Source organism: Hypomesus nipponensis, chromosome 4, assembly GCF_054491055.1.
Source record: "Hypomesus nipponensis isolate SF chromosome 4, ASM5449105v1, whole genome shotgun sequence".
NCBI classification, from domain to species: Eukaryota; Metazoa; Chordata; class Actinopteri; order Osmeriformes; family Osmeridae; genus Hypomesus; species Hypomesus nipponensis.
Genome location: NC_140364.1, coordinates 9,877,450 through 9,901,721, shown reverse-complemented (window position 1 = coordinate 9,901,721; position 24,272 = coordinate 9,877,450). Strand labels below are relative to the sequence as shown.

Here is a 24,272-nt window from a genome sequence, read left to right as displayed (position 1 = left end):
CAAACGCATCATTAAGCCATGCTGAGAGAAGTGGATAAGGAGGGCGGATTTAAGCAGCCGAGGAAAGCAATGGGTGTTATAATCCACCCTGTTATAATATGGGGTGATTATTTAGTAACTGATTATTGAGACTGGTAGGAACACCCTTATGGCTGCAAATAGAGTTCACCGACCCAGATTGAATGAAGCAGTGGTTGGCGCGGCCATTTTTGGGGGGGGACTCACCAAAATGATGGCTGAGAAAACATCTGTGACCGACTACGTAGCATTCATGTGGGCCAGCTAGCGTTCCGGGAGGTCAGTGAGCCAGCTGTTAGAGCACACACATCTGCCTTTCTCTCTCCCCCTCCCCCTCCCCCTCCCCCTCTCTCTCTCCCCCTCTCTCTCTCTCTCTCTCTCTCTCTCTCTCTCTCTCTCTCTCTCTCTCTCTCTCTCTCTCTCTCTTTCTCTCTCTATCTCTCTGTCTCTCTCTCTCTCTTTCTCTGTCTTTCTCTCAGAGATAGAACAGACTAGGATAAGGCTGAAAAGGAACAGTGAATGGATGAAGAAACTTTTGACAGAAACAATTGGTGGTTGTGCCACCGAGTCAAACCCACAGCCACAGTGTTCGACACCACCCACCACACAATAACCTTCCTTGCGCCTCTCCAACAATGTTTGGCGGTGCAGCAACACCAATGAGGGATTTTTGTCCTTCGGCTGTCTGCTGCAGGGTCGTGCAGACGTGGAGGCGGACTCCAATGGGTTTGATGTCCTCGACGCCTCCCCTCGCCAGCTACATGCCGCCCAGGCCGGGACGGGATTCGCAGACTGACACCCTGGGCCGACCATGGTCATGGTCAGACGCAGCAACGAGGACACACAAGCAGGTGTCAGGGCCAGTGATGTCACTCTGTGTCGCCAAAGAAGCATCATCCACAAAGGAGAATTTTAATGACAATAAAAGGCATTTTTTAGGTGCTTTCCCAGACACACAAAACACAATTGAGGGGAACGGGAACACTGTTGTCCCTCTCTCCAGCAGGTGACATTGATATGAATGAGGGTCTGGGAGGGAGGGGGTATCTGTTATTGTTCCATGTCCTTGCTATCGTTGTTCTCTCTCTCTCTTTCAGCGTGTGGCACCAGGAGGGGTTTGATTCATGGTTCCCAGTATCCGAACTCCAGGAACAATCCCAGCTGTTCCACAGTCACAACGGAAGTGAGGGGGGGGGGGGGCAACGATAGCTAATGTAATTAGCCAATGGATGAGTGGGGAGATGGTGGGGCCTGCATTGAGCCACCGGAAAGGAGGGGGGGGGGGGCTCTGACGCTCCCAAACGACAGTGCCCCTATCTCAGCATGAACAAAAAGCCTCCTACTGGAATGTCATCCTCTCAGCATAATTAAATGACATAAAAGTCAGAGCGGCGGAGTGGCGAGCGAAGCGCACAAACACCCCCGTGACAACGTCTGCCCTCCCGTGGCTCTCAGAAGCTCTGGGATCTTATGGCTGCTACATTGATGGAAGAAAGAGAAAAAACGTCCGATCAAATGTGATGGGCCGCCCCTTAGACGCGTGACACTTGTATGTCATCGCACTGATGTGAGTGTGCATGGAAAAGACGAGAGAGACATGGTCGGGGGGGGGATGCGGGGGGGGGGGATCAGAGAGGGGCGGAGAGAGAGAGGGAAAAATAGAGGGAGAGAGCAAGAAAGATAGCGTGAGGGAGAGAGAGGGAATGAGAGGCCCCATACCCCCTCAGAAACTCCACCCCAAGTCTTTTGTAAACCCAAAGAAATGCATGTGAAGGTAATCCACAGCAGAGCAGAGCCTGCCCAGCCCGGGGATGGTTTAACCCCTCTGCTGTTACTTAACATGGGGGAGGTTCCACCTATCAGACCTGACTTCCTCTTCAGGCACACTACACATGAATGAGAGCCTGCCAATCAAAACCTGGCCCAGTCCCTGCTCCAATCACACAGTGCATAAAAAAAAAAAGGGAAATCTAAATATGGGCAGTCAGATTGACAATTACCTTTGACTGACTTGACATGCATTTACATGTTCCAGGGATGGTTGCTGAAGGGATGGGGCCGTGGAAATGGACACATGTTAATCGAAAGATGCGCTGCTTCCTGGAAAAGAACACGAGACGTCATCATGGATAGATGGAAAGCAAAGCATGCAACAGGACCGTCCATGTGCACACTTCTGAGCGGGTCTGTTGGGCTGGTCCTGGCAACCACTGCTTCCTCTCCAGATCTATTAGGAGGAAATGGCTGGCTGGGGAGGACAGGGGCCAGCCCTGAGACACTAATTGAATCCCAACCTTGGGTTGGATATGAATTAAAATTGTGTTGTGTCTGCCTGAGGGCAGCTGTGTTTCTGTGTAATGGCTGAGGTTGAGCCAGAGACAAGGAGAGAACAGACAGACAGTACAGTAAGTGTGTCCGACCTGTTCCCTCTGAGTCATCGTCTGTCAGTGAGTGACTCCTGTCCCTCTGTCTGTCATCCTGCAAAGCCACATCGGCAATAACAACAACAACAACAAAAAAACCAGCAACTTCTCCTGACTGAGTACAGAACCCCGCCCACGTCAGATCAACACGCTCAACAAACAGAGTGATTATTTGTCAGAGGACACCATGTGAGACACTGGTGCTCGTATGAGTTGGTTTGTCAGCTGCGGAGGAAGGAGGACAAGCTGGCCTCTGTCCTGCTCGGTGGGTCACAGCACAGAGGGCTGGCTGGCCACTTCATTACACAAGAGAGGGTGACCTTTGTCTTTGCTCTTTAAGGTCTGAAATGAACTCCCTCAAACACATACTTGTATCCAGACTGCACCTGCTGATTGTGAAGGTTTGATGTGTGTTAGTGTTTGAGCTGGAGATTAAGACTTGTGGTCCCCCAACCGTATATCCATCTGAGCTTAATCTGTTTGAGCTAGAGTAGGTGGTCATATGTGTGCTGTATACAGTATATTCAGTATACAGTACCAGTCAAAACATGGGACACATGGGAAAATGTGTACAAACTTTTGACTGGTACTGTATATAAATACATCCTTTCAAATAGGACATCACATGTCCAAGAAGTTATCAATATAAAAGTAAGATGCAACCCCTGTTTGTATTATTAAACTAATCCAAAAACTATATAATAATTGTGTTGTCATCGAAAATGGAAAGACAGCTAAAAAGTCCAGAGTGGAGAAATCTAAAACGATGTGCAGCCTTTGAGGGTATTTATTTCTCAGTTTAACACCCATTGGCAGAATCTTTTTCACAGTCATCAGTAGCAATGTATGGCTCTTTTACTGTATATCAAGGTGATCTGAATTCATGATGGAGTCTGATCGCCACCTGCTGGATAATTACTGGTTGTACAGTCACTTCAAACCAGTCATGAAATCTCGGCGTGGGTTAGCATGCACACATATTACGCATACTTGGTGCCCACAACAGCAATGGGTTTTAGCCGCGACTTGCAGCGTGAAGCACGACGCAATCACACACGATATTTCACAATAAAAGTGCATCTTGTGTTGGCACACTCTTTAATAAATTGAACATTGCAACAAATATTATACCATAATGTATAATTATAGGATGACAGTCACTTTCAATTGTTATCGAAGGGAAATGGCTGAAACAACGGTAACTGATAGTAGACGTTATCATTTGTTAACCTTTATGTAGAAAAATGTCTACGGCCAAATGCGGGTACTTTCACGACAGCAGGCGAGGAATCGCTGGGAATGTGTGAAACACCATGCTCGTTGGTGATGATTGGTCAGCCAACACGTGTTGAGAATAGCTGGATGGTGAGGCACAACAAGGCGTTCGTTATTAAATATCAAACTTTTTTTTAAACAAATTGCCGATCTGTAAGGCTGTTCTGAGAATCATTTTAATTTGGTGAGTAAGCGTGCTGTTTTTAAATACCCTGCTAGCTGACTAGCTAGTAAACATGCAATGTATAGAGCTCTGACTGAATAGGCTAGGCTAGGGACCTAGCTAGCTAGCTGGCTTAGTTAAGGTTGCCTGGATATATGTGTCCTTGTAGTTTTAAATCACCAAACTAGCGTACATACTTTTTAATCATAAGCAAGCTAGTTTCTGTAATGCTATGGCAATGTCGCTTTTCTCCTGTTTATTTAACTATTTATCCAAGCAATTTTATGTATTTAAAAGTTAATCCAACCAACTACATAGCAACAAGAATATAACTTATATTTTCCCCTTTTAAATAACCTGTTCTTCAACCTTTATAGCACACCTCAATATGAAATACATATTGGTTACTGGTGGAGTAATCTCTGGTATTGGCAAAGGAATCATTGCCAGCAGTGTTGGAACAATCCTTAAATCCTGTGGCCTGCATGTCACAGCAATCAAAATCGACCCCTACATCAACATAGACGCTGGGACCTTCTCACCGTATGAACATGGTGGGTTTGTACCCTCAAAGCAGTCGTTTTTCCCTTTATGTCATATTATTGTCACGGTTTGATATGGAACGATGTCACCTCCTGATGCCTCACAGGGGAAGTTTTCGTGTTGGATGATGGTGGGGAGGTGGACTTGGACCTGGGGAACTATGAACGCTTCCTGGACATCCGGCTGACCAGGGACAACAATTTGACCACCGGCAAGATCTACCAGTCGGTCATCAACAAGGAGAGGAGGGGGGACTACCTGGGCAAGACTGTGCAAGGTGAGGCAGCATTCTCCTTCCTGAGGAAGACTAGTTATGCCATTCTCTTTATACGGATTTTTAATTAAATTATCAAGGGTTTGAGTTTATACTGCAGTCAGTCATATCAAAATAAAAAACGAAAAATAAAAACAGAAGTATTGATGTATTGTATCACAGGTAATGAAAAAATAAGAAATACTTTAGGGACATTGAATGCAGACAGAGTTGAAATGGTCAGAATAAATGTATTGTATGCCATTCTGATACACACTGATGAAGAGAGATGTAATGAAGCTCATTGAATTGAGATGATGAACCGGCCGCCTTTGTTTCGTCAATGCAGTGGTGCCACACATCACAGATGCCATCCAAGAATGGGTGATGCGCCAGGCCAAGATACCTGTGGATGATGACCACGTGGAGCCCCAAGTGTGTGTCATAGAGGTAACACGACACAAACGCCCCTTTTTTTTCCTTACACTGCCACTCCATGCCACCGCCATGGAGATGTCAAGCTGGATGTCACTCAGCATTTAAGACAATGTCTGTCTTTGGGACTTAACTCGCCTTTTTTTTTTGCCTCTGCAGTTAGGGGGCACCGTAGGGGACATTGAGAGCATGCCTTTCATTGAAGCCTTTAGACAGTTCCAGTTCAAGGTCAAGAAAGAGAACTTCTGCAACATCCATGTCAGTCTCATACCACAGGTAAGACTGGACTAGTTGTACTTTAATATTCCCACACACACACAGACACAAACACACTTCTTTCAGTCTCTAGAGTAGCCATCCAGTAAGTAGTATATGCTTTTTTGACGTGCACACACAGTGCCAATGCATTTATTCTCTCTGTTGGGGGGGTGTTTTAGCCCAGTGCTACAGGAGAACAGAAGACCAAGCCAACCCAGAACAGTGTCCGGGAGCTAAGAGGACTGGGCCTGTCCCCCGATCTGGTGAGGTTTCCAACAGAATCTTCCATCGCTCATCATGACTCAGAATCTATGGCGAAGATTGCCCGGCTAATAGAACCGTGTTTTCAACAGATCATGTGTCGCTGTTCCACTCCGCTGGAGAACTTGGTCAAAGAGAAGATCTCCATGTTCTGCCACGTGGAACCAGAACAGGTAGCCATTCCGTTCAGCTGCATACGTTTGGATGTGGCTGATGAACACAACACTGTTTATGATTCATCTGCGGTCTCCTCCCCCCCCCCCCTCCCCCTCCTCCCAGGTGATCTGTGTCCATGATGTGTCGTCCATCTACCGGGTGCCTCTCCTGCTGGAGGACCAGGGTGTGGTGGGCTACTTCGCCCGCAGGCTGGACATGCCCATCGAGACGCGGCCCAGGAGGATGCTCACCAAGTGGAAGGAGATGTCAGACAGGTGGGTGGACACGGACCAGCCTCCAGGGCTATATGTGTTTGCGATTGTTTTTTTGGTTTGTTTGAATACATCTCTGGTGTTAAATGCCACTTCTTCAATTTGATGTCTCATACTGTAATGCAGCCCTACCACCGTCTGGTGGATTGTGTTAGGGTGTAGCTGTAAATACAAAGCGTGCGTCGTCCTCTTCCTAGGTCTGACAGATTGCTGGAACATTGCTCTATAGCACTCGTGGGGAAGTACACCAAATTCTCAGACTCCTACGCCTCAGTTATCAAAGCATTGGAGCACTCAGCTCTAGCCATCAGCCACAAACTGGAGGTCAAGGTAATCATCTACCAACACTGTTCTGACTATAAACACGAGTTTGTTTTGGGTGATCCTTTGCAGAGATTGAGAAATCCTCATGAGTATGCATACATATTGAACTACTTAACGATACATAAATTACATAACTGCAAGCTACATGCCAGATGGTGTTGGCAGCCAAAACTAGCAGCCCTGCTTAGTTTTTTTCCCATCTTTCTTTCCTTTTCATCTTCTGTGGTCTCTTTCTTTCTCACTGTTAGTATGTAGACTCTGCAGACTTGGAGCCAGAAAAGTTGCAGGAGGAGCCAGTGAAGTACCATGAGGCGTGGCAGAAGCTCTGCAGTGCACAGTGAGTTTAGGGCTTACAGGGAAGGGGGAGGGGGGGGGAGCTCCATGGCTCCAAGAACACCTCAGAATAGCATTGTGACATTGTATTGTCATTGTCTTGCCTGCCTAGTGGTATTCTGGTTCCGGGGGGGTTTGGTGTCCGAGGGACTGAGGGAAAGATCCACGCCATCAACTGGGCCAGGAAACAGAAAAAACCCTTTCTAGGTACCAACAACTGGCCATGTTGTGTCAGCAACTGACTTAAGACTTTTAATGCGATTATGGAGAACCATAATAGAAGAGATGCTGTTTTTTGCATGTTGACATTATCTCAAGCCATGGTGCCAGCATCATTGACCCCACAGCTGATTCTTCTCTTTGGGCAGGTGTTTGTTTAGGTATGCAGCTGGCCGTGTGTGAGTTTGCCAGGGATGTTCTGGGTTGGAAAGGTATGGACAATTTTTTTTAATACACACACACTACAGATAATTCATCCATCAGTGGTTCTTGATAATCATATAACAGGTTTGGAAATGGTCACTATGGTCACTTGATTGTTTTGTGTTTTCCCTCAGATGCCAACTCCACAGAATTTCACCCAGAATCTAAGCACCCAGTGGTAGGTCTTATCTCTCAAACACAGGACAGATTTGTCCTTCTAATGACAGGTCATGTTGATCGTCAAACCGGTTCCTTATTGATCGTTCCAGGTGATTGAGATGCCAGAACACAATCCTGGCCAAATGGGCGGGACCATGAGGCTTGGAAAGAGACGGACCATCTTCAAGAGCACCAACAGCATATTGCGTAAGAGCAACTGGCATTATGTGACATTGTCATGACGGCGTAAATGATCTAGCTCTCTGAATGGTTGCGTGGCTTTTGCGTTGCAGGAAAGCTTTACGGAGAAGTTGAGTATGTTGATGAAAGACACAGACATCGATTTGAGGTTGGTGAAGAAGTCAAATGTTTTATTTATCTGGTTTCACTATAATACGTTTTAGTCCTCTTGGTTGAGCCTAGCAATTTCTTTTCAATTGGCCTTTGTGGGTTATTGATCGTGTTGGCCCCTTGCACAGGTCAACCCAGAGCTGAAGCAGCACTTTGCTGCAAAAGGCTTCCACTTCGTAGGGGAAGATGTGGAAGGAGAGAGGATGGAGATCATAGAGCTGGATGGTCAGTTCATTTATTTCCCTAATAACACTTTTCTTTTGGATAAATGACCATGTAAGACTGCAAGGTCACATGGAGACTGGGATTCCGGTAAGATGCTTGTCTTTTCCTCACGTTCTCTCAGACCATCCGTACTTTGTGGGGGTCCAGTACCACCCTGAGTTCACGTCCCGCCCCATCAAGCCCTCCCCACCGTACTTCGGTCTGCTGCTGGCTGCATCTGGGAAGCTTCAGGGCTACCTCCAGAAGAACTGCCGCCTGTCTCCACGGTAATCACCCCTTCGTTGGGCACTGCATACATTATTCCAGTTTCAGTACACTCGTTTCCACTGCCCAGGGATCTTTATTCACTCATTTGAATGCCTTTTGGTAGGGACATTCTGTGTGGGAAAACATGTTGTTTTAGTTCCATGGTAAAGATGCACATAAATGGATGAAAAACTTCCAAAAAAGACAGCTGGTGTGTGGGTAGTGAATCAGATACGCAATCAAATGAATGCATGACATCAAACACAACTAAAGGCACAACTGAATCCTGTAGAGCTTGGGTGACATGATTGGGTGTAACGTTCTGTCTCTCTCTCCCCCCCCCCCCCCATAGGGACACATACAGTGACCACAGTGGCAGCAGCAGTCCAGACTCTGAGGGCAACTTCATCCCAGATACCTCAATCTCCCAGGAGATGAAATAGGAGTGATAAGCCTTATAGTTCATTGTCTATTTTACTGGATGAGGTTACACATCTTTAGCCAATTTCAAAGTGTCAGGGGATGTATAAACACATGAAGAGGACTGAATTAACCAGGCTCACCTGAACTACTCACAGGGATTTGTATTTTTGAATGCTCCTGACCTGGCAGGCGAAGCCATACTAGCAATGTTGCCAGTACACTCTTTGTATTCCCTTACATAATTGCCATGAAATTAGTGTATAAGTATTTCAAGTCGACTTTACATGTGCCAGTTATTTCCATTTAATGCTGCCTTATGTAAATATTTATCAAAGGGTTAATGGAACATGCAGTAAAATGTAAGTTAAGCTAATGCTTAATAAATCAGGACAATACATTTGGAAACCCACTCCATTATGGTTTCATTGTCACTAGGGGTGGGGGGGAAAAATTGATAAACAAATTGCAATTGTCTTCTAGCAATTCACACAAAATAAGTTGTAGCACACATTGAATTAAAATCAGATTCAAAATATTTTTGATTTTGAATACATTTATCAAATCGTGACCCCCAAAACCAAAATATCCCCATCCCTGATAGTAAGCTGTTGAGTTTATTTAACCATGTTGCTGAAATTCTATTCAAGAAGTATGTCACGATGTTGTGAACGAGTTCTTACAAGTGAGTTTGCAGAAGGATGAGGCAGATAATTTTTATATATCTTGGAATTAACAGAAACAATGTACGTTGTCCTTTGGCATTTAGTGTCAGTGGTAATTACTCTTGTAGAACTTAACTTGCAGGAGTCTTCTGGCTCAGTGGATAAGCATATGTACCATTCAGTCTGGTCAAACATGGTACCCCTGGTTCAAACATCATTCAAACCAACTGAATTCATTTAACTGGTACCAATCAAGTAATATGGACTGTGGCTCCTTGTCTGCCAGTCTTAGTATCTTTAGAGTCATTGATTTTAGGGTATTTCACACTTCCTTAAGGTATGCAACATTGTGTGCAAGCATATTGAATGGAAATGTTATCGATTCGAATCATGAGGTACCAATAGATTGCCACCCCTACTTGTCACAGTATCCCAACTGAATGTAACTAAACAGGTAGATTTTGTCACGCGTGTTGAAAGCTCTGTAGCACTTCAAGTCAGTTTGATGTAGACAGAGCGTCCGATGCAACGCAATAGTCTGACACTGTTTAAACTATCATTCCAAAAAAGGTCTTTAGAACGCCAAGATTAATAAAATCAAGTCTCACCTGCATTTGTCAAAGTGAATTAAAAAGCACCATTTACACTAGGTTACATTACAGCATGTTGCAGTGAAGAGATGACAAGCATAGTTGTTTAGGTTCATTTATTAAACATGATCAATCGGCCATCGATCTAAAACGGTAAACATGGCATGATCAGCCAGCACAGGCCACAGGCTGGGACGTCACACCTGGAAGGAGGGATGATGAAACATGAACATCTCACCCATCAGCAACACAATGCAGCATCAGGGCGTTACTGATCTCAGTCCCATATCCGCATGTTTCATCCAACAGTCACAATTATAATAGGGTATCATCACAGACCACCATAAACACTCGACACCACAAACATGATGATCATACCCGTTTATGGCCGGGGAGACTGCGCCACACGAAGGACCCTCGGGTAGGAGCCTGATGGGCAAAACAAAAACACATTAGCAAGCAAAGCAGACATCCACAACGAGAGACCCCACAATCTGGTTCTGCACAAGTGTGTTGGACAGTAGAGTGACTGCCAAAGGCACAGGAAAGCCATGACAGTCAAAGACTCCCCGTTGCTCTGGCATGCACTTGGAGAACCATGGGCTACAGGAGAGCTCCGGTCCTTAGGATTGCATGCATGGGTGGTACCATGTGGGGGAGTTCTCCCCTCCCAAACAAGAGTTGGTTGGGTCCATAGCTTGATGCTGCCATGAGGTAGGGAGGCTACAAGGGAAACTGCTGCTGTGACTCACCCAGTCCTTCATCTCAGCAAAATCCAAATCCATGGCTGGACAGGGTGGTCTCCATGGCATCACTAAAAGAATACAAGAGACACGTTAAGCCTGTGATTCTTTAATATGCGTGTTGAGGTCTTCTGATACGAGTTGGCTCAGAAGAGTACATAAGAAGTCTCATTATCGAGGCAATCCTCTCAGTGAGGGCAAGTGTGTCATCATGGCCAGCAAAAAAAAACAGTAAAAAAGTCTGGATTTACCTTAATCCATTGGGTCACCCCATGGTATCGATTGATCCTGCAATACAAATTTAAGTAAGAGAATGCAAGGCCTTCTCAGGCTTAGTGAATAACAAACATTCGTTCTAGACATGGCTCAGCAGAGTACTAAGGGTTCTCATAATGGAGCCAGCTCTCAGTGAGGGCAAGTGTGTCATCACAGCCTGTCTGAAGTGTGCAGCAATTTAGGATAATCATACCTTGATAATGTCCTCATACCTTGATAATGTCCTCAGTTTCGTAGAATTTAACTCAGGTTGGAGCTGGGTTTCTTAGGTCTACAAAAGAAATGGAATATAACAAGCAACACACGCTGCATTTGACATTATGAACCAGGCACTGGAATATTACTGTCCTTCCCCTTAATGTTGCTGAGACAGTTACAATAGAACTGAACAGCGACCGTCGGTGGAAGTAATCATTTTGGCATCCTGTTGACCGTTCTTTGCTACGAGATAACATGAACGGCTTCGATAGGTGCCTTGTTTAATGAAATGTGTACGTTAAATACCTGTTGGTTGACGTAACACATCCATTTGGCAATGACTTGACGTACACACTCGCGTTCCACCTGAAAGAGAATGATTACGTGATTGTTCAGGTAGGTACAGTAACAGGCCACCTAGCAGATTTCTTTCGAGTCGTGTTCTTTTCCAATATGTTGCTGAAAAGGTACATGTTAACAAAACAGCGACCGTCGGCAAAAGATGATACTGTTGGCTCCTTTGTTGACCGATCCAAGAAATCAAGATGACTGAATCGTCTTCGATAAGGGCCGCAACGTGATGCATAGCCCACGTGGCGTTATGTGCAAGTATATACCGAATTTTATAAGAACTCAATCCACCTCCATTAACTCAGCATAAAAGCGATAACTCTCGCGTATAGACGCACTCATTTTCACGTACACGTACATTCAAAAACATACAAATGTCACTCTTCCTAAAGCTTTACTTACCGACCAACTTCATGTCACATGGAGAAGAGAGAGACCGGAAAAGGAGGTCGATCTCTTTATAAAGAGTGGAAGAGCCTGTGGATTGGTCTAACATGTCACGCGGTTAATTTCGTATCGGAAGTAGATAATTTTTGGAGGGATGGGGAGAAGTGTTTGGTTGAATGTTTGCACATTGTGTATGTATAGTTGTATGTATGTATGTCGTATCGTCGGTAATCTTTTGACATTAGCTGAAAATTCAAATCATAAGATAGAGGCTAGAGGCTTTCCACTGTATTTCTTGGAGTCGTAACTTATTGTTTTGTTGGTGGCAAAGGATTTGCGAAAATCTTAATATAAAAAAAGAAAATGCTAATATTAAAAAAACGAAAGTACACTAGTTATTGGCAGATTTCCTGTTTCTTGCTCTATTGGTTCATTTGATCTTACCATAGAGACACCCTAACTGTGTACACCAAGGCTTTCACTGCAAAATACCACTAGGAGGCAGCCAAGTGCATCACTCCAGTCAACGATCGAATGACTGTTATGGCTTCTGCTGCTGTTACAGTCTTAACAGTTGCCAAAATTAGCCAATGGGGAGCCCCTCGGGTGGGTTATAAGGACAGTTCTGAGTTGCCAGGAGCAGTTGGGTATGGGGATATCTATGGAGGCTGTCATCATTTAAATTGAATGTGTTTTCCAGCAGGCAAGGGGAGTTACACAGACAACACTATCTTGACCATGTCACTTTGTGTCTAAACTCTTTCTTTCTCCTGGATTCTAATAACCTTCTTCAGTTTTCTCCATTTGTCTCTTTCAGCTTTTCTTTTGTCAAACTTAAAAATAGACATATGAAATACTTCTTTACTGCGGAGAACTGCCCTTTCAGTGCTCTTCCAAATGTGCTTCCAAGAAACCCCTCCGTGTCCTATAAGTCAGGAACGAGAATATACACTGGACTCAGTGTCATCTCTATTGAAAAGTCAAGAATGACTGTGCTAGCATGCCAAAACCCCATCCAGGATCTCCAAAGGGAGTGGACTTACTTTTGACACAAAGGACCTGTCTACATTTCCCTATTGGATGGCCTTTGTGGCTCTCAATTGGACCACACCAAGCCCCTGTGTCTGTGTGTCTCTGAGCAACTGGCCTGTCTCTAGAGGGCATTAGAGTCCTGTTGAGAACTTTCATTGTCAGCCATTGAGGTTTGATACATTTCACACACACATTCATTCACACACATACACACACAAGTTGGTCTTTACTGCAGAACTGGGAGCTGCACTGCAACCTCTCAAACAAAAAGTCTATGGGGGCGGGATTTGAAGGAGAGAGTGAATGGGGGGTTCTTTTCAGTTCTTTTGGAGGCAACAATAGTCTTTGTCCAAGATCTTCCACCATTCTTATTGGGGTTACCAAAGGGAGGGGTGCAGGCAGGCGGAGGGCTGGTTTTCCATAGTAACAGGAACAAAACTGCCTGGTCCCACACTACGCCTGGGATGAGCAGCGCTGTTGGAGAGGAGCACACAAACCTCTGCTGAAAGTCAGCAGAGTCTTATTCCTACAACAAACTGAGACAAAGAGGAGAGAGAGACTGGATGGGAGGACACAGAAAGAAGGGCCATGTAGAGCTGAACAAGTGGAAGAAGCTAAAGAAAGGAGGAAAGAAAGGAAGGCAGCAGGAGTAAGAGGAAAGAAACGTCATTCTACAGAGAGGAGCAGGACTAACACGCACGCAGCATGAACAGGGACAGTCACAGTGAGGACAGTTTGTCCTCGCTGGTTCTGGAGAACATAAAGAACAAACTGATTGACGCCTTCAGGACGACAGGGGACCCTGCCGACGTCTTGGGGTCTGGTCCTCGTGCTGGCCCCATCAGGAGCATCGACAGGAGCCACCAAGCCAACGAGGAGCTGAGGAGAGCGAAGATAGATGGAGCTATAACCTGGCTGAGGTCTGAACTGGTAGGTGTATAGGTTCCTACAGACGACCCATTGTACGCCTTTCTGTTTGTTTGTAAATCCATTGTGTCTGTGACTATCATGTGTTTGAGTGTGTGCCCATGTGCTTGTCAACCCATCTGCCTTTTGGGTGTGTTGGTTCCGAGACACTGATACCTCCTCCTGTCACAACCATGCAGCTGGAGATGCGCTCCCAGGACCGGCAGCTTGCCCAGACACTTCTGGGCCTCAACACGGAGATCCAGAGACTCAGGAGGGAAAGTATCTGTATGTCTGGGGCTCTGGAGCCAAAGGCGGAGGAACACCACTGACCTCCCCCAGCCAAATTGCATCTGCTCTGAGGAACAGTCCCAGAGTGGGGACTGAGTGGACCTAACTTACTGGAGCCCATGATGGGACTGGGACATTCTTTTGTGGATATCCATAGAGGTGTTTTATATCAACGTGGCATCGATGGATGGAATGATACCACAGTCAAAGGTCGCACTCACTGCATGTGTGATTAATTGGTCACATAACTGGAGCCCTTCATTGGCTTGTGTATGGACTGATTGCAATAACCTTCCATCTCACAGAGTGCCTGTAAGATTTGCATACAAATGTGTATGGAGTTTTGATAGTGTTCCATGTCTTTTAGCATGATTGTGCGATGCTTAATGGAGAATAAACCAACACTTGGATTTGTGGTATGGCTTTCCACATATGTATTGTATTCTAACTGGTCTTGAAGTACCACAAGAATGGAGTGGCTTAAGGACATGCTTTTTACAGATGTGAATAAATGGACGTTGTATATCACTTTGGTTTTATTTTCTTTATTGGGGATGACATACTGTTTGTACTTACAGTACCTGTCAGAAACGTAAGCTCCATAATAAAGACAAACATAAACATTTTTTCTCATTCTGTGAAAATACCTTCTCAAATGCAGTGTAAACACAGTGTCAACAAGGCCTGTTTGTCTCATTACGGGCCCATTTAACTTTCATGAACCTGATACATCTGGGGGGGTTGAATAGGCCTATTCACTCACAGAGACACACTGTAGTGTCAGTCAGGATCCACACCCAAGCATGGGGTTGTAAGGACTACAGGAATTATGCACAGGATATTACAGTGAACAGTTTTCATTTGAACTGCCTCCTGTTGGTCTTATCCAACAAGTTAGACTAGATATTTTACATTTAGTAGAAACACTATTAGCCATTTCTCAGGAAAGGTCAAACACACCATCACACACACACAATTGAGTCTTCCCTCAAAGGCAATTAGGGTTGCCCTTAGTCAAACTATGCCTATAATTAAAACCGTGACATTCTATTCTTTAGCAGCCATTTTGAAACAGCTTTGTTGAAAAACGGTGGGCCATAATATTCTGGACAAATCCCTCCCACAAGATTTACAATGAAAAGGGAATAACCTTAAATAATCAGAAAATAGCTTTAGTTTCATTCAGATTGGTTACATTGTGAACCTTTTTATGATCTTTTGGGAAATGCGATACATTATTTGTATTTTAAGATTTGTCTGCCTGCCTATCTACCAACAGATTAAAACAATGACCAACACTCACTTTATGGTTGTGTGAGAGTTTTGTCAATGCAACCATGATGTGACTGTACAGTAAATGACATTGGGATTAGATTGGGAAGCCTCCGATTCCCTTGACATTCACATTTGTTATTACTGTTGATACAGTTTGATGGATTAAGGTACTGAGCTCCTTCTGCTGCAAAGCCTTCTGGATAGAGAAGTAACAGGTGGTGGGGTCATACGTGTGGATAGACAGAACGAGAAGCTGACTTCACCCGAGCTTGTATAATAGCTACTGGCCCCTGCTTCACTCCCAGAGTCCCAGCAGACTTCCTCCTCTGGCTCCTCCTCGTCCTCCTCTGGCTCCTCCTCTTCCTCTGACAGCTCCAGCTTGAGCTCCTGGATGCCATTGTGGAGATCCATCAGCTGCCGGATCAGTGCCTGGTCCTGAGCACGCATCTCCATCTGAGGAGAGTGGAGAAACTGCTCATCAGCTGTGACACAGGACGATCCACACACGTACAGTACACACACGTACAGTACACACACATACAGTACAGTCACATACAGGTTCATCTGTCAAATTAACACAGTTGATTAAGACAGAGAAAACTGCTGTCCTCCATGAGTAAACATCTCAACTTCAGAGCTGCTCTGGCATCGTTAGGCTGATAAAGTTCATGTCCTCGATGTGACATAACCTGTGTTCAAACCTTTTCACATGCAGGGCTGTGTCTTTCACATGCTAATGTGCATTTACCAAAGCGTCTTTCTTCTCTTTTTATATGAGAGGCAGTTTAATTGCCTGTATTGTGAGAATAGAATATTTCGGAATTCCACCACACTCAAGAGTTCTTGTTTGTCCCAGGAAAGAGGAATGTTTGAACAAAGAAACATCTCTGCCAATCCGCATTTCATTCCCCGTTAATTATGGCGTTGAACTAGGACTGGGCCAGCGCTGAAAGATGCTGGTTTTCCACGCTTTTGTCAAAGCACGGATAAGAAGAAGAAACATGAACTTTCCTTTGAGTAAAGGTTTCACCCCTCCCCCCACCACCATCACCTTGGCTAAACTTAAATTGTGTGTGTGTGTTTGTGTGCGTGTGCCCTTTCTACAATTCATCATGGCAACCAATGAATGCAGAACGATCAGAATTGATGAAATCTAATGATCCAATGGTTCTACTTGGTAGATGTTTCCATTATTTGTACTACCTAGCAGCCCAGGCACAATGGGGAACTGAATGCTAGACACAGAAGCTGGACCCGGGCGAGACAAAAGAGGGGACACAGACCCCTGTATCACATCATGTTAAAAGCCTGGCAATCATTGCTCTCTACAGAGTGAATGTAATTGGATTGAGTTTTTTAAATTTGTGTTTGTGTAGTGAGAAAGGGCCTCCATCAACACATTAGACTAAGGTTGATTTTGGTGCCTTCAAGCTTCAAGATGCCAAACCCAAGGGTTGCCATTAGACCATGAGAGCATTTCCCATAACACCAAGAGCCAGTTTAGTGCCAGAACAACATCGTTAAAGTGGCCTACAGTCTCCAACCCTCTACCCTCACCACTGTGCCTCTTTGTGTGCCTTCCATCTGACGCCTGGGTTTGTTGTGTTCTATGTGCTTGGGACACTAGGTTGCCATGGCGATCTGTCTGGCCAAAGACTCTGAATGCCAAGTGATATATTAATCATTGACAATAGGCTTTCTCTAAATTGGTGACAAAAGGCGGTGAGGACTTGAAGAGAGGGTGACATCGTAACATTGCCCGCCCACCCCGAACATCTTTATCACAGCACAAGCGCTGACATGACACCACACAACACAATGACGTTTTGAATCACCAAAAAGATTTGATGTCTTGACCTTAAGGTCTGGTAGCCAATAAAATGTCTGGAGGAGAGCACACACTATGCTGTAAAGAACTTAGGTATTAACAGCACTAAGTATAACAATTTTCAGTTTTACGGATTGTGTTATGTTATTATGTACGGATTATGTTTCCCTACCAAACAATATGAAATAATATTGCCTTTTAATAATAGACAAGGTTCCTCTGTACAGTGAAAGTACATAACCAAGAAAGTAGAAGCTTGGTCAAAAAAAAAAAACATTCTCAGTGAGGCTTACCAGTTCTCTACGAAGCCAGGCCAGTGCACTCTCTATGTCCAATCTGTAGGGGCTGCCCCCTCCAGTCGGACAGCTCACCTTCGGTACCCCCTCCCCTGGAGACGAGTCTCTGGTCCGGGGGTCCCTGCACACACCGGACCCGGCTGGCTCATCGAATGTGGCAACCCTACATGAGAAGTCTCTCAGTCTGGTCAGGACCATCTCCGTCATGGTATAGTTCACTAGTTTCTTCACACAGCAGATCACTGTCCTGGTTGGATGTCTGGCTAGGTTTTAATATAGGGTTCCTTATACTTTTTAGATACACTTCCTGTGTATGTACTAAGTTTATTTCAGCTGTAGCTAGATACAGCGTTGTCTAGAGAATTCTCTCTTCTGGCTTCACTTGTCCTTTTCTAGTGCTTTTGCTGTGGACTCAAATCTTAAGTAGAACTCCTCTTCACCTCCCCCTTTCATACACACGCACACACACACACACACACATACTTCCCATTCTTTGGCACAGTGTGTGTGTGTCGTCAGACGGGCATTTGCGTGACGCAGCGAGGTTGACGTCAGCTCCTTGGCATTGTCCGGTCAGCTTCACCAGTTGTTTACCACACACACACACACATCTCCCTTTTAGGAGGGAAAAGGGGGATTTGAAGGGGGAAGAGGTCTGATGAAGGCAATGTTGCAGCGTTGATGTGACATCACTGCACTGTCTCCCCCTTGCCACCAGAAAGCACCTAGCAACGCCTGAAAGAAAGTTGTAAATCAAGACAAATGATATCAATTCCATTGGCATTCACAGATGTTTTTTTAAATCAAACTTCCTCCACTTTCAGACCACCAAACTAAAGGAGAATTATATATCAGAATAGACTTGTCTTTAACCCTTTCATGCATGAATTATGACAACCTTAGTTAGGATTTTTTTTTTCATGCGTTTTGAGTCCTCTTTAGGCATACAAAAATGAAGTTGAACATGATTTATTTTCTAAACACATTTTTTATACACACCATTTTTTGTCCACTCAGATGGACAGCATGTGTCTGGGTTGTAAAAAAAATAAGAAGTTGAAGAAATATGGATTAACCAAACCAATAAGAAAAAACACATATTATGCTGTTAAAACTACTGTGTCACATTTTTACCATCTTTCTCAAAGAAATGCAATGAAATATGAAGAACTTCAGCCTCTTCCCAACCCTGGTCCTGGGGAGCTACCTGCCTGTAGGTTTTAGCTCCAACAATCTAGCACACCTGAATCTAATAATTAGCTGGTTGATCAGGCAACTAGTGTAGGATAAAGTCAAATGAGTGTTTTTGGAGCAAAAACCAACAGGCAGGTAAAAAATCTGGCTCCTTAGTAGTTACTTTATGTGACAACATTTTATTTACTTACAATTGTCTCTTTCTATAGAAGGTTTGGATTTTGAATCCACTGTAGTGACCACTATGCGTGAAAGGGTTAATAGAATAGTCTTGGCCAATTGTAATTTTCTGAGCCCAAATTCAAGCAAACATTCGGTTTTCAGCGCCCTCACGTGGCACATGTTTGCTAAATGTTTTCTCCAAATCTAGATCTCTGTTGTCCGAAATGTACAAGGACGAATGGGTGTGAAATGAATGATGCGTGTGGTTGTCGTTTATTAATTCACAGTGCTTATTCAGGAATATAGCTTAATTTTAAATTCTAAGGAGCCTAATCACCAATCACCAACATGCGACTTTATGCATGTAACTGTAACACATGTTCAAACAAAGTTCAGGCAATTAGGCCTACAGTCAATATCGCTTACATTTCACAGTCATTTGAAAGATAATTGAACATTCAAAAGGTTATCAGTGTGCAATAGCCTATTGACTGTAGGCCTATGGACTGTCTATAGCTACATTTTTACACAGTGGGTCTTTTCTTCAGTCAACCCCGACGGAGGGCTACAGGGTGCTGCAAGCGGCTATTTGCACACGGTGCTTCGTCACAAGGCTGAGATGCTTCAAGCAGTTTGGAAAAGTCTTGGCTACTCCATAACTTGTATGTTTGCCAATATCATGTGAGAGAATCGAAACCAGGATTAAGGATCTTGCAGGCGCACACCTTCTTGAGGACACTGCTCTACGTTGACATACTGATGGGACTACACTAAAAAATAACACTTTGAGGCGCACACCTTGAGGAAACTGCTCTACGTTGATATGATGATCGGACGGAACAAATAAATAACACTTTAATATACTAATATCTACTAATATACTATCTCTAGATAACAACTTTGTTTTTTTAGTTTTTTTGTAGTTATTCAGATTTTTTTTTAAAATTTAGGTTTATAATTCCTTTGAGAATCATGTTCAGAAAAAAGGACCCAGAAAAAAGTCACCTGGTTACGGAAAAAAAAGGCAATATGTATACCATCACCATGGGAAGGTAAAGTTATATAAACGTATTTTTTTGTTATAATTTAGGTGTTTTCATTTAAATTGTTAAGACTATTCAAGTTAGTTCAATTGATATGCAACGTATCTTCTTACAATCTTCATAAAATAAGTTCTTTGGACTTTGCACAGGTAAATCCTCACACCAGCCTACTGAGACCAAATCTGAATTAATATGGGTTTATTTGTAGTTTTAAAGTTTTGTGAATATTTAAACAAAACGAATTAGTGTTGAACCGACAAAATATGTTCTTTGCTCACGTTTCCGTGTCTAATTCTGAATTACACAACACTTTACACACGGATCTAAAGGGTCTGGTATTAGCAGTGCGCAAAAATCGACCTTTCAAGTAGCCTACCCCCTTCGCTTCAAGCTTGTGACCTCAACAGCGGTTGTCCATCACCGGTTGCGCTCCGGGTTGAAGAACAAGCAAAATTCATGTTATCTGATTGAATAATCCAATGCTATATTACAAATTTGACGCACACACACACACACACACACACACACAGAAGCAGAAGCTTCACAACCTTAGTACATTCATTTTACTAAGTTAATACACCTATGCTATTTTAGTAAAAGCCAATTTTTTACAGTAAATCTAAAAGCTAATTCTTACATCCTGGATTTATTAAGGTATTACTGGACTCTCATGAACTTTATTAATGTGGTTGTTCCCCCTCCCTTTATTTAAGTGTTTCAACAGATGAAGGACTTGAGAAAAATGGGGGGGACATTAAGCATTGCCATGACAACAGTCTGGCTCAGGAGAGCAGAGAGCAAGAGAAGAAGCAGGCCCGAAAGAGACTCTATGTGGTCTCAGTTATCTGCCTGGTGTTCATGATAGGAGAGATCCTAGGTGAGAAAATGACACACACACACAATCATCGTATAGTCCATGCCCCCATCTCCAGCACCTTGGCAGTGTGCCACTTGGTTTTGAGAGTGATTCTCTCTCTCTCTCTCTCTCTCTCTCTCTCTCTCTCTCTCTCTCTCTCTCTCTCTCTCTCTCTCTTTCTCTCTCTTTCTCTCTCTCTCACCAGGGGGTTATTTTGCGGGCAGTTTGGCGGTGATGACCGATGCTGCCCACTTACTCGTGGACCTGATCAGCTTCATCATCAGCCTCTTCTCCCTGTGGCTCTCCTCCAGACCTGCCACACATAGACTGAGCTTTGGCTGGCACCGTGCCGGTAACCCTCCTCTTCCTCACCAGGATCCTCATCCGTATTCATCTACCTCTGATGGTTTCCAGAGCGTGTGATCGTGTCATTGTCTAACTGGTCTTCTCCAAACGTCTCTCCTTCCTCCTGCACCCCATTCTCCTTTCCTTCTCTCCCTTTCCCCCTGTCTTCTGCTCCCTCTGGTGTCCTCAGAGATCTTGGGGGCTCTGCTGTCCGTCTTCACCATCTGGCTGGTCACAGGTGTGCTGGTCTACCTAGCCATAGAGCGCATCATCAATGACGATTACGTCATCGAGGGCACCATCATGCTCATCACTTCTGGCTGTGCTGTGCTCGCCAACATCATGTGAGTGAACCCAAAACCAACGTCCCCTGATCATGACATTTCATGATAAATGACATGCTCATTTATGAGCTGTAAGAGAGGGGGCCCCTTCTTCACCCACCCAGCGTACTACACCTAAAATATCATCTCACGTCATGTTGACCAAATGTAAAATGTCAGGCTTTTTGTGCGTATCATAAATTGTCAGATATGAATCACCATGTCAGTTGTCGTAACAGAGGATCTGTCCTCAGGGATTTCCCTGCCAATGTAGAGGAGAAGTAATGTGGTCTGTTTGGTTTGTGTGTGGGGGGGCAGAATGGCGCTGACCTTACACCAGTCTGGTCACGGGCACAGTCACGGTGGGCTCAGCAGCTCCCACGGCCACAGCCACAGTTCCAAAGAGGGCAAGGGCCACAGCCACGGCAACAGTAACCATGCCCACGGTGACCATGGCGACAGCGACGTTGAGCACGAGGGAACCAAACCGGAGCCGGGGGTGAAGGCCAGGGCCCAGGCTAACGCCAGTGTGCGTTCTGCCTTTGTGCACGTGCTGGGAGACCTGCTGCAGAGCATCAGTGTGCTCGTCAGTGCTGTCATCATCTTCTTTAAGGTCAGAGGTCAACCATGGAGAGCATGTGGGATCCTGTGTGTTTTATGCGTGTGTGTCTGGGCTTGTGTCACTGTGCAAATATTGGTTTGAGCTGTGATATTAACCGGTGTGACTTTACATTGAGCGTGTGCCTGTGTGTACATTCTTAATCATGCATACAGCCTCTTCTCCCCTCTTCTTCCTGTCCTTCTTGACATCTGTCAATAACGTTGATCTGCTGACCAGCTCTGTGGGGAATAGATACTACTTTTTTTTATCAGAAAGTACAAATTAACTTCCCGTAGGCTTTCTTATCCAATGGATTTCTGGCGTTAACAATCGTGTGCAAATAGAAACAACTGTCTTTTATTGTGATGATTATTATTATATAATAATAATAAAAATATATGTATAATGATTGATATTTCAATGTCATGTTTCTCTCCCTCTCTGCCTGTACTCTAGCCAGAGTATAAGATAGCTGACCCCATCTGTACGTTCCTCTTCTCCTTGTTTGTTCTGGCCACCACCATCACCATCCTGAGAGACATCCTGGTAGTGTTGATGGAAGGTGAGGAGTCTCTCTGAGTCTCTCTGATGTGCTCTGTCTCTCTCTCTCCGTCTCTCTCTCTCTCTGTTTCTCTCTGTGTCTCTTTTTTCATTCACTTCTCTATTTTGATCCCCCCATTACTCTCTCCCCCACCCGGCCCACAACCCCTCCCCTCAGGTATCCCTGGGGGGGTGAAGTACAGTGAGGTAAAGGACCGTCTCCTGGCAATAAAGGGGGTCAAGACTGTCCACAACCTCCACATCTGGGCCTTGACCATGAACCAGGTGGTCTTGTCGGCTCATGTGGCCATAGGTACGGTCTTGTGTTTTGGCTTTGGTTGCTGTGTCAGTAGTATGTTAATAACATGTTTTTCAGGCTTTCCCTTAGGTCCCAGAAGTGTCCCCAATGTGTCACACATTATCACAGACAGAAACCCAGTGCTGTCTCAAGTATCGTCTGATTGGTCAGTTCCCTTTACCTCATCCACAGATGACTCAGTGGATTCCCAACCAGTCCTCAGGGAGATGACCCAAGCATGCTTCTCCACCTACAACTTCCACTCAGTCACCATTCAGATGGAGCAGCAGGCCGACCAGAAGCCTGGGTGTACCTTGTGTGTGGAGCCCACAATGTAGGCTTCTACCTGGGAAGCCATCTAAGCCAGAGCCCCATAGGAACAGCCCGACACCGGAAGGAACCTGATGAAACCACAAGAACTGGTTTATCTTTTCCAGGGTGGATATGTTGTCTAAGTGGGGTGTCGTTCTATCGTCATATGACAGTACCTCAGTGCCTCTGTTCAAACTTTCCCAAAGAAGTAAGGATTAAAAGATTAGGGGATTGTGCCTTTAGTAAGTGTACAATCACGGACGAACCAACTTTTTCCTATCACAAAGTTTATTTAAGTAATTGTTTTCAAAAACATATATTATTTTACAAGAACATTTACTATAGCGTATGCTTATGTAAACATTCTAATACATAGATTTGATTGTTATGCTGAATGTCCCTGATGGCTATTTTGGCAGATTTTAAAATGCCAGATGCATTTGATTTATTATAATCTGTACTTTGAAGTGTTGCATCTCTGGCAGCACTGTGTCATTTAAAACATGTTAAATTAATAAAATGTACTGTACTCACATTATTGTGTAATATATTTCCAATAAGGAATCATGTCAGCCTATACAAAGGACAAAGAACAATCAAAGTAAGTGGTCAGGTTGGATTGTTCTAGATGTGTCCAAAATGTAGTAAGTATACATCCAACACCCAGAAGGTTTGGGTTACAGTACCAAGTAAATGTTTTTGGATAACTGCCAAAGGAATTCTAGACATACTGCATGGTCATAGTCAAACTTTGAGATTAGCCAAGATACCAAAGAAGAAGCACATTCACTTTGACAGTACAATCTATGTTGTTGAAATAGTATGAGTGTTCTTTGTAAAATTGTGTTTTAGGTCTGGCATTCATAACAACTCACTGTGGTTAAACAATATTGAACTCTTTCTGCCCTCTCACTGTCATCATCATCTCCTCTCAAATATAAGGGTTGCCTGGCAACAGGCGCACAAAGATTCTATTGTTTTTTTGTCCACGTTGATCTCTTTCAATGAATTTTGACCTTGTGAAAGCAAGGTAAAGTTATAAGGAATCTCCTCAGCCAGAGCTGGGAGTCGTCAGTGCAGTGGGTTGGCCATCTTGTTTCCCAGGAGGCCTGTAGACATGTCTGTAACTCTGCTTCAGCAGACTCTTCTCCTGGTTGGGAGATGTTTATTAACACTACATGATCCTAACTAAGTTCATTTTATTGAAGGGGATGGAGAAGGA

The 24,272-nt window shown here is 44.3% G+C and overlaps 4 protein-coding genes, 1 long non-coding RNA gene and 6 other non-coding genes across 12 annotated transcripts; 3 read left to right on the top strand and 8 right to left on the bottom strand.

Annotated features, from left to right (window-relative positions):
* The first annotated feature begins 3,532 nt into the window (after positions 1-3,532).
* LOC146295435 (CTP synthase 1-like) lies at positions 3,533-9,816 on the top strand. The gene is made up of 18 exons (XM_084696321.1): positions 3,533-3,900; positions 4,257-4,433; positions 4,529-4,699; positions 5,025-5,125; positions 5,270-5,386; positions 5,548-5,631; positions 5,722-5,802; positions 5,909-6,060; positions 6,255-6,387; positions 6,630-6,718; positions 6,827-6,921; positions 7,083-7,145; positions 7,272-7,315; positions 7,407-7,503; positions 7,590-7,645; positions 7,776-7,872; positions 7,994-8,138; positions 8,471-9,816. Exons 2-18 carry the CDS (start codon positions 4,268-4,270, stop codon positions 8,559-8,561), a joined length of 1,782 nt encoding a protein of 593 aa, XP_084552447.1. The 5' UTR covers positions 3,533-3,900; positions 4,257-4,267; the 3' UTR covers positions 8,562-9,816.
* Positions 9,817-9,894: 78 nt separating this feature from the next.
* LOC146295428 (uncharacterized) lies at positions 9,895-11,838 on the bottom strand. 2 transcript variants are annotated; one of them, XR_014753300.1, is made up of 7 exons: positions 11,764-11,838; positions 11,317-11,376; positions 11,006-11,083; positions 10,788-10,824; positions 10,546-10,607; positions 10,172-10,222; positions 9,895-9,996 (listed from the first exon to the last, which is right to left on the bottom strand). It is a non-coding gene; the product is annotated as an uncharacterized LOC146295428 (long non-coding RNA). The 2 variants fall into 2 exon arrangements; XR_014753301.1 differs by having other exon boundaries at positions 11,025-11,083.
* Positions 10,063-10,136, bottom strand: LOC146295434 (small nucleolar RNA SNORD99). The gene has a single exon (XR_014753375.1). It is a non-coding gene; the product is annotated as a small nucleolar RNA SNORD99 (small nucleolar RNA).
* LOC146295433 (small nucleolar RNA SNORA44) lies at positions 10,302-10,432 on the bottom strand. Its single transcript, XR_014754793.1, has one exon. It is a non-coding gene; the product is annotated as a small nucleolar RNA SNORA44 (small nucleolar RNA).
* Positions 10,677-10,756, bottom strand: LOC146295432 (small nucleolar RNA SNORD103/SNORD85). Its single transcript, XR_014754785.1, has one exon. It is a non-coding gene; the product is annotated as a small nucleolar RNA SNORD103/SNORD85 (small nucleolar RNA).
* LOC146295431 (small nucleolar RNA SNORD103/SNORD85) lies at positions 10,896-10,973 on the bottom strand. Its single transcript, XR_014754786.1, has one exon. It is a non-coding gene; the product is annotated as a small nucleolar RNA SNORD103/SNORD85 (small nucleolar RNA).
* LOC146295430 (small nucleolar RNA SNORA16B/SNORA16A family) lies at positions 11,154-11,290 on the bottom strand. The gene has a single exon (XR_014754780.1). It is a non-coding gene; the product is annotated as a small nucleolar RNA SNORA16B/SNORA16A family (small nucleolar RNA).
* On the bottom strand, positions 11,447-11,585 carry LOC146295429 (small nucleolar RNA SNORA16B/SNORA16A family). Its single transcript, XR_014754781.1, has one exon. It is a non-coding gene; the product is annotated as a small nucleolar RNA SNORA16B/SNORA16A family (small nucleolar RNA).
* Positions 11,839-13,177: 1,339 nt separating the features above from the next.
* LOC146295427 (alanine and arginine rich domain containing protein) lies at positions 13,178-14,505 on the top strand. The gene is made up of 2 exons (XM_084695586.1): positions 13,178-13,710; positions 13,887-14,505. Exons 1-2 carry the CDS (start codon positions 13,486-13,488, stop codon positions 14,016-14,018), a joined length of 357 nt encoding a protein of 118 aa, XP_084551712.1. The 5' UTR covers positions 13,178-13,485; the 3' UTR covers positions 14,019-14,505.
* A 1-nt stretch (position 14,506) lies between these two features.
* On the bottom strand, positions 14,507-17,991 carry LOC146295426 (uncharacterized). The gene is made up of 2 exons (XM_084695585.1): positions 17,374-17,991; positions 14,507-15,705 (listed from the first exon to the last, which is right to left on the bottom strand). The coding sequence occupies exons 1-2, from the start codon at positions 17,581-17,583 to the stop codon at positions 15,415-15,417; spliced, it is 501 nt and encodes a 166-aa protein (XP_084551711.1). The 5' UTR covers positions 17,584-17,991; the 3' UTR covers positions 14,507-15,414.
* Positions 17,992-19,437: 1,446 nt separating this feature from the next.
* On the top strand, positions 19,438-24,039 carry slc30a8 (solute carrier family 30 member 8). The gene is made up of 8 exons (XM_084695497.1): positions 19,438-19,784; positions 20,489-20,652; positions 20,837-20,983; positions 21,167-21,320; positions 21,618-21,912; positions 22,357-22,462; positions 22,619-22,753; positions 22,931-24,039. The coding sequence occupies exons 1-8, from the start codon at positions 19,705-19,707 to the stop codon at positions 23,074-23,076; spliced, it is 1,227 nt and encodes a 408-aa protein (XP_084551623.1). The 5' UTR covers positions 19,438-19,704; the 3' UTR covers positions 23,077-24,039.
* Positions 24,040-24,272: the final 233 nt, after the last annotated feature.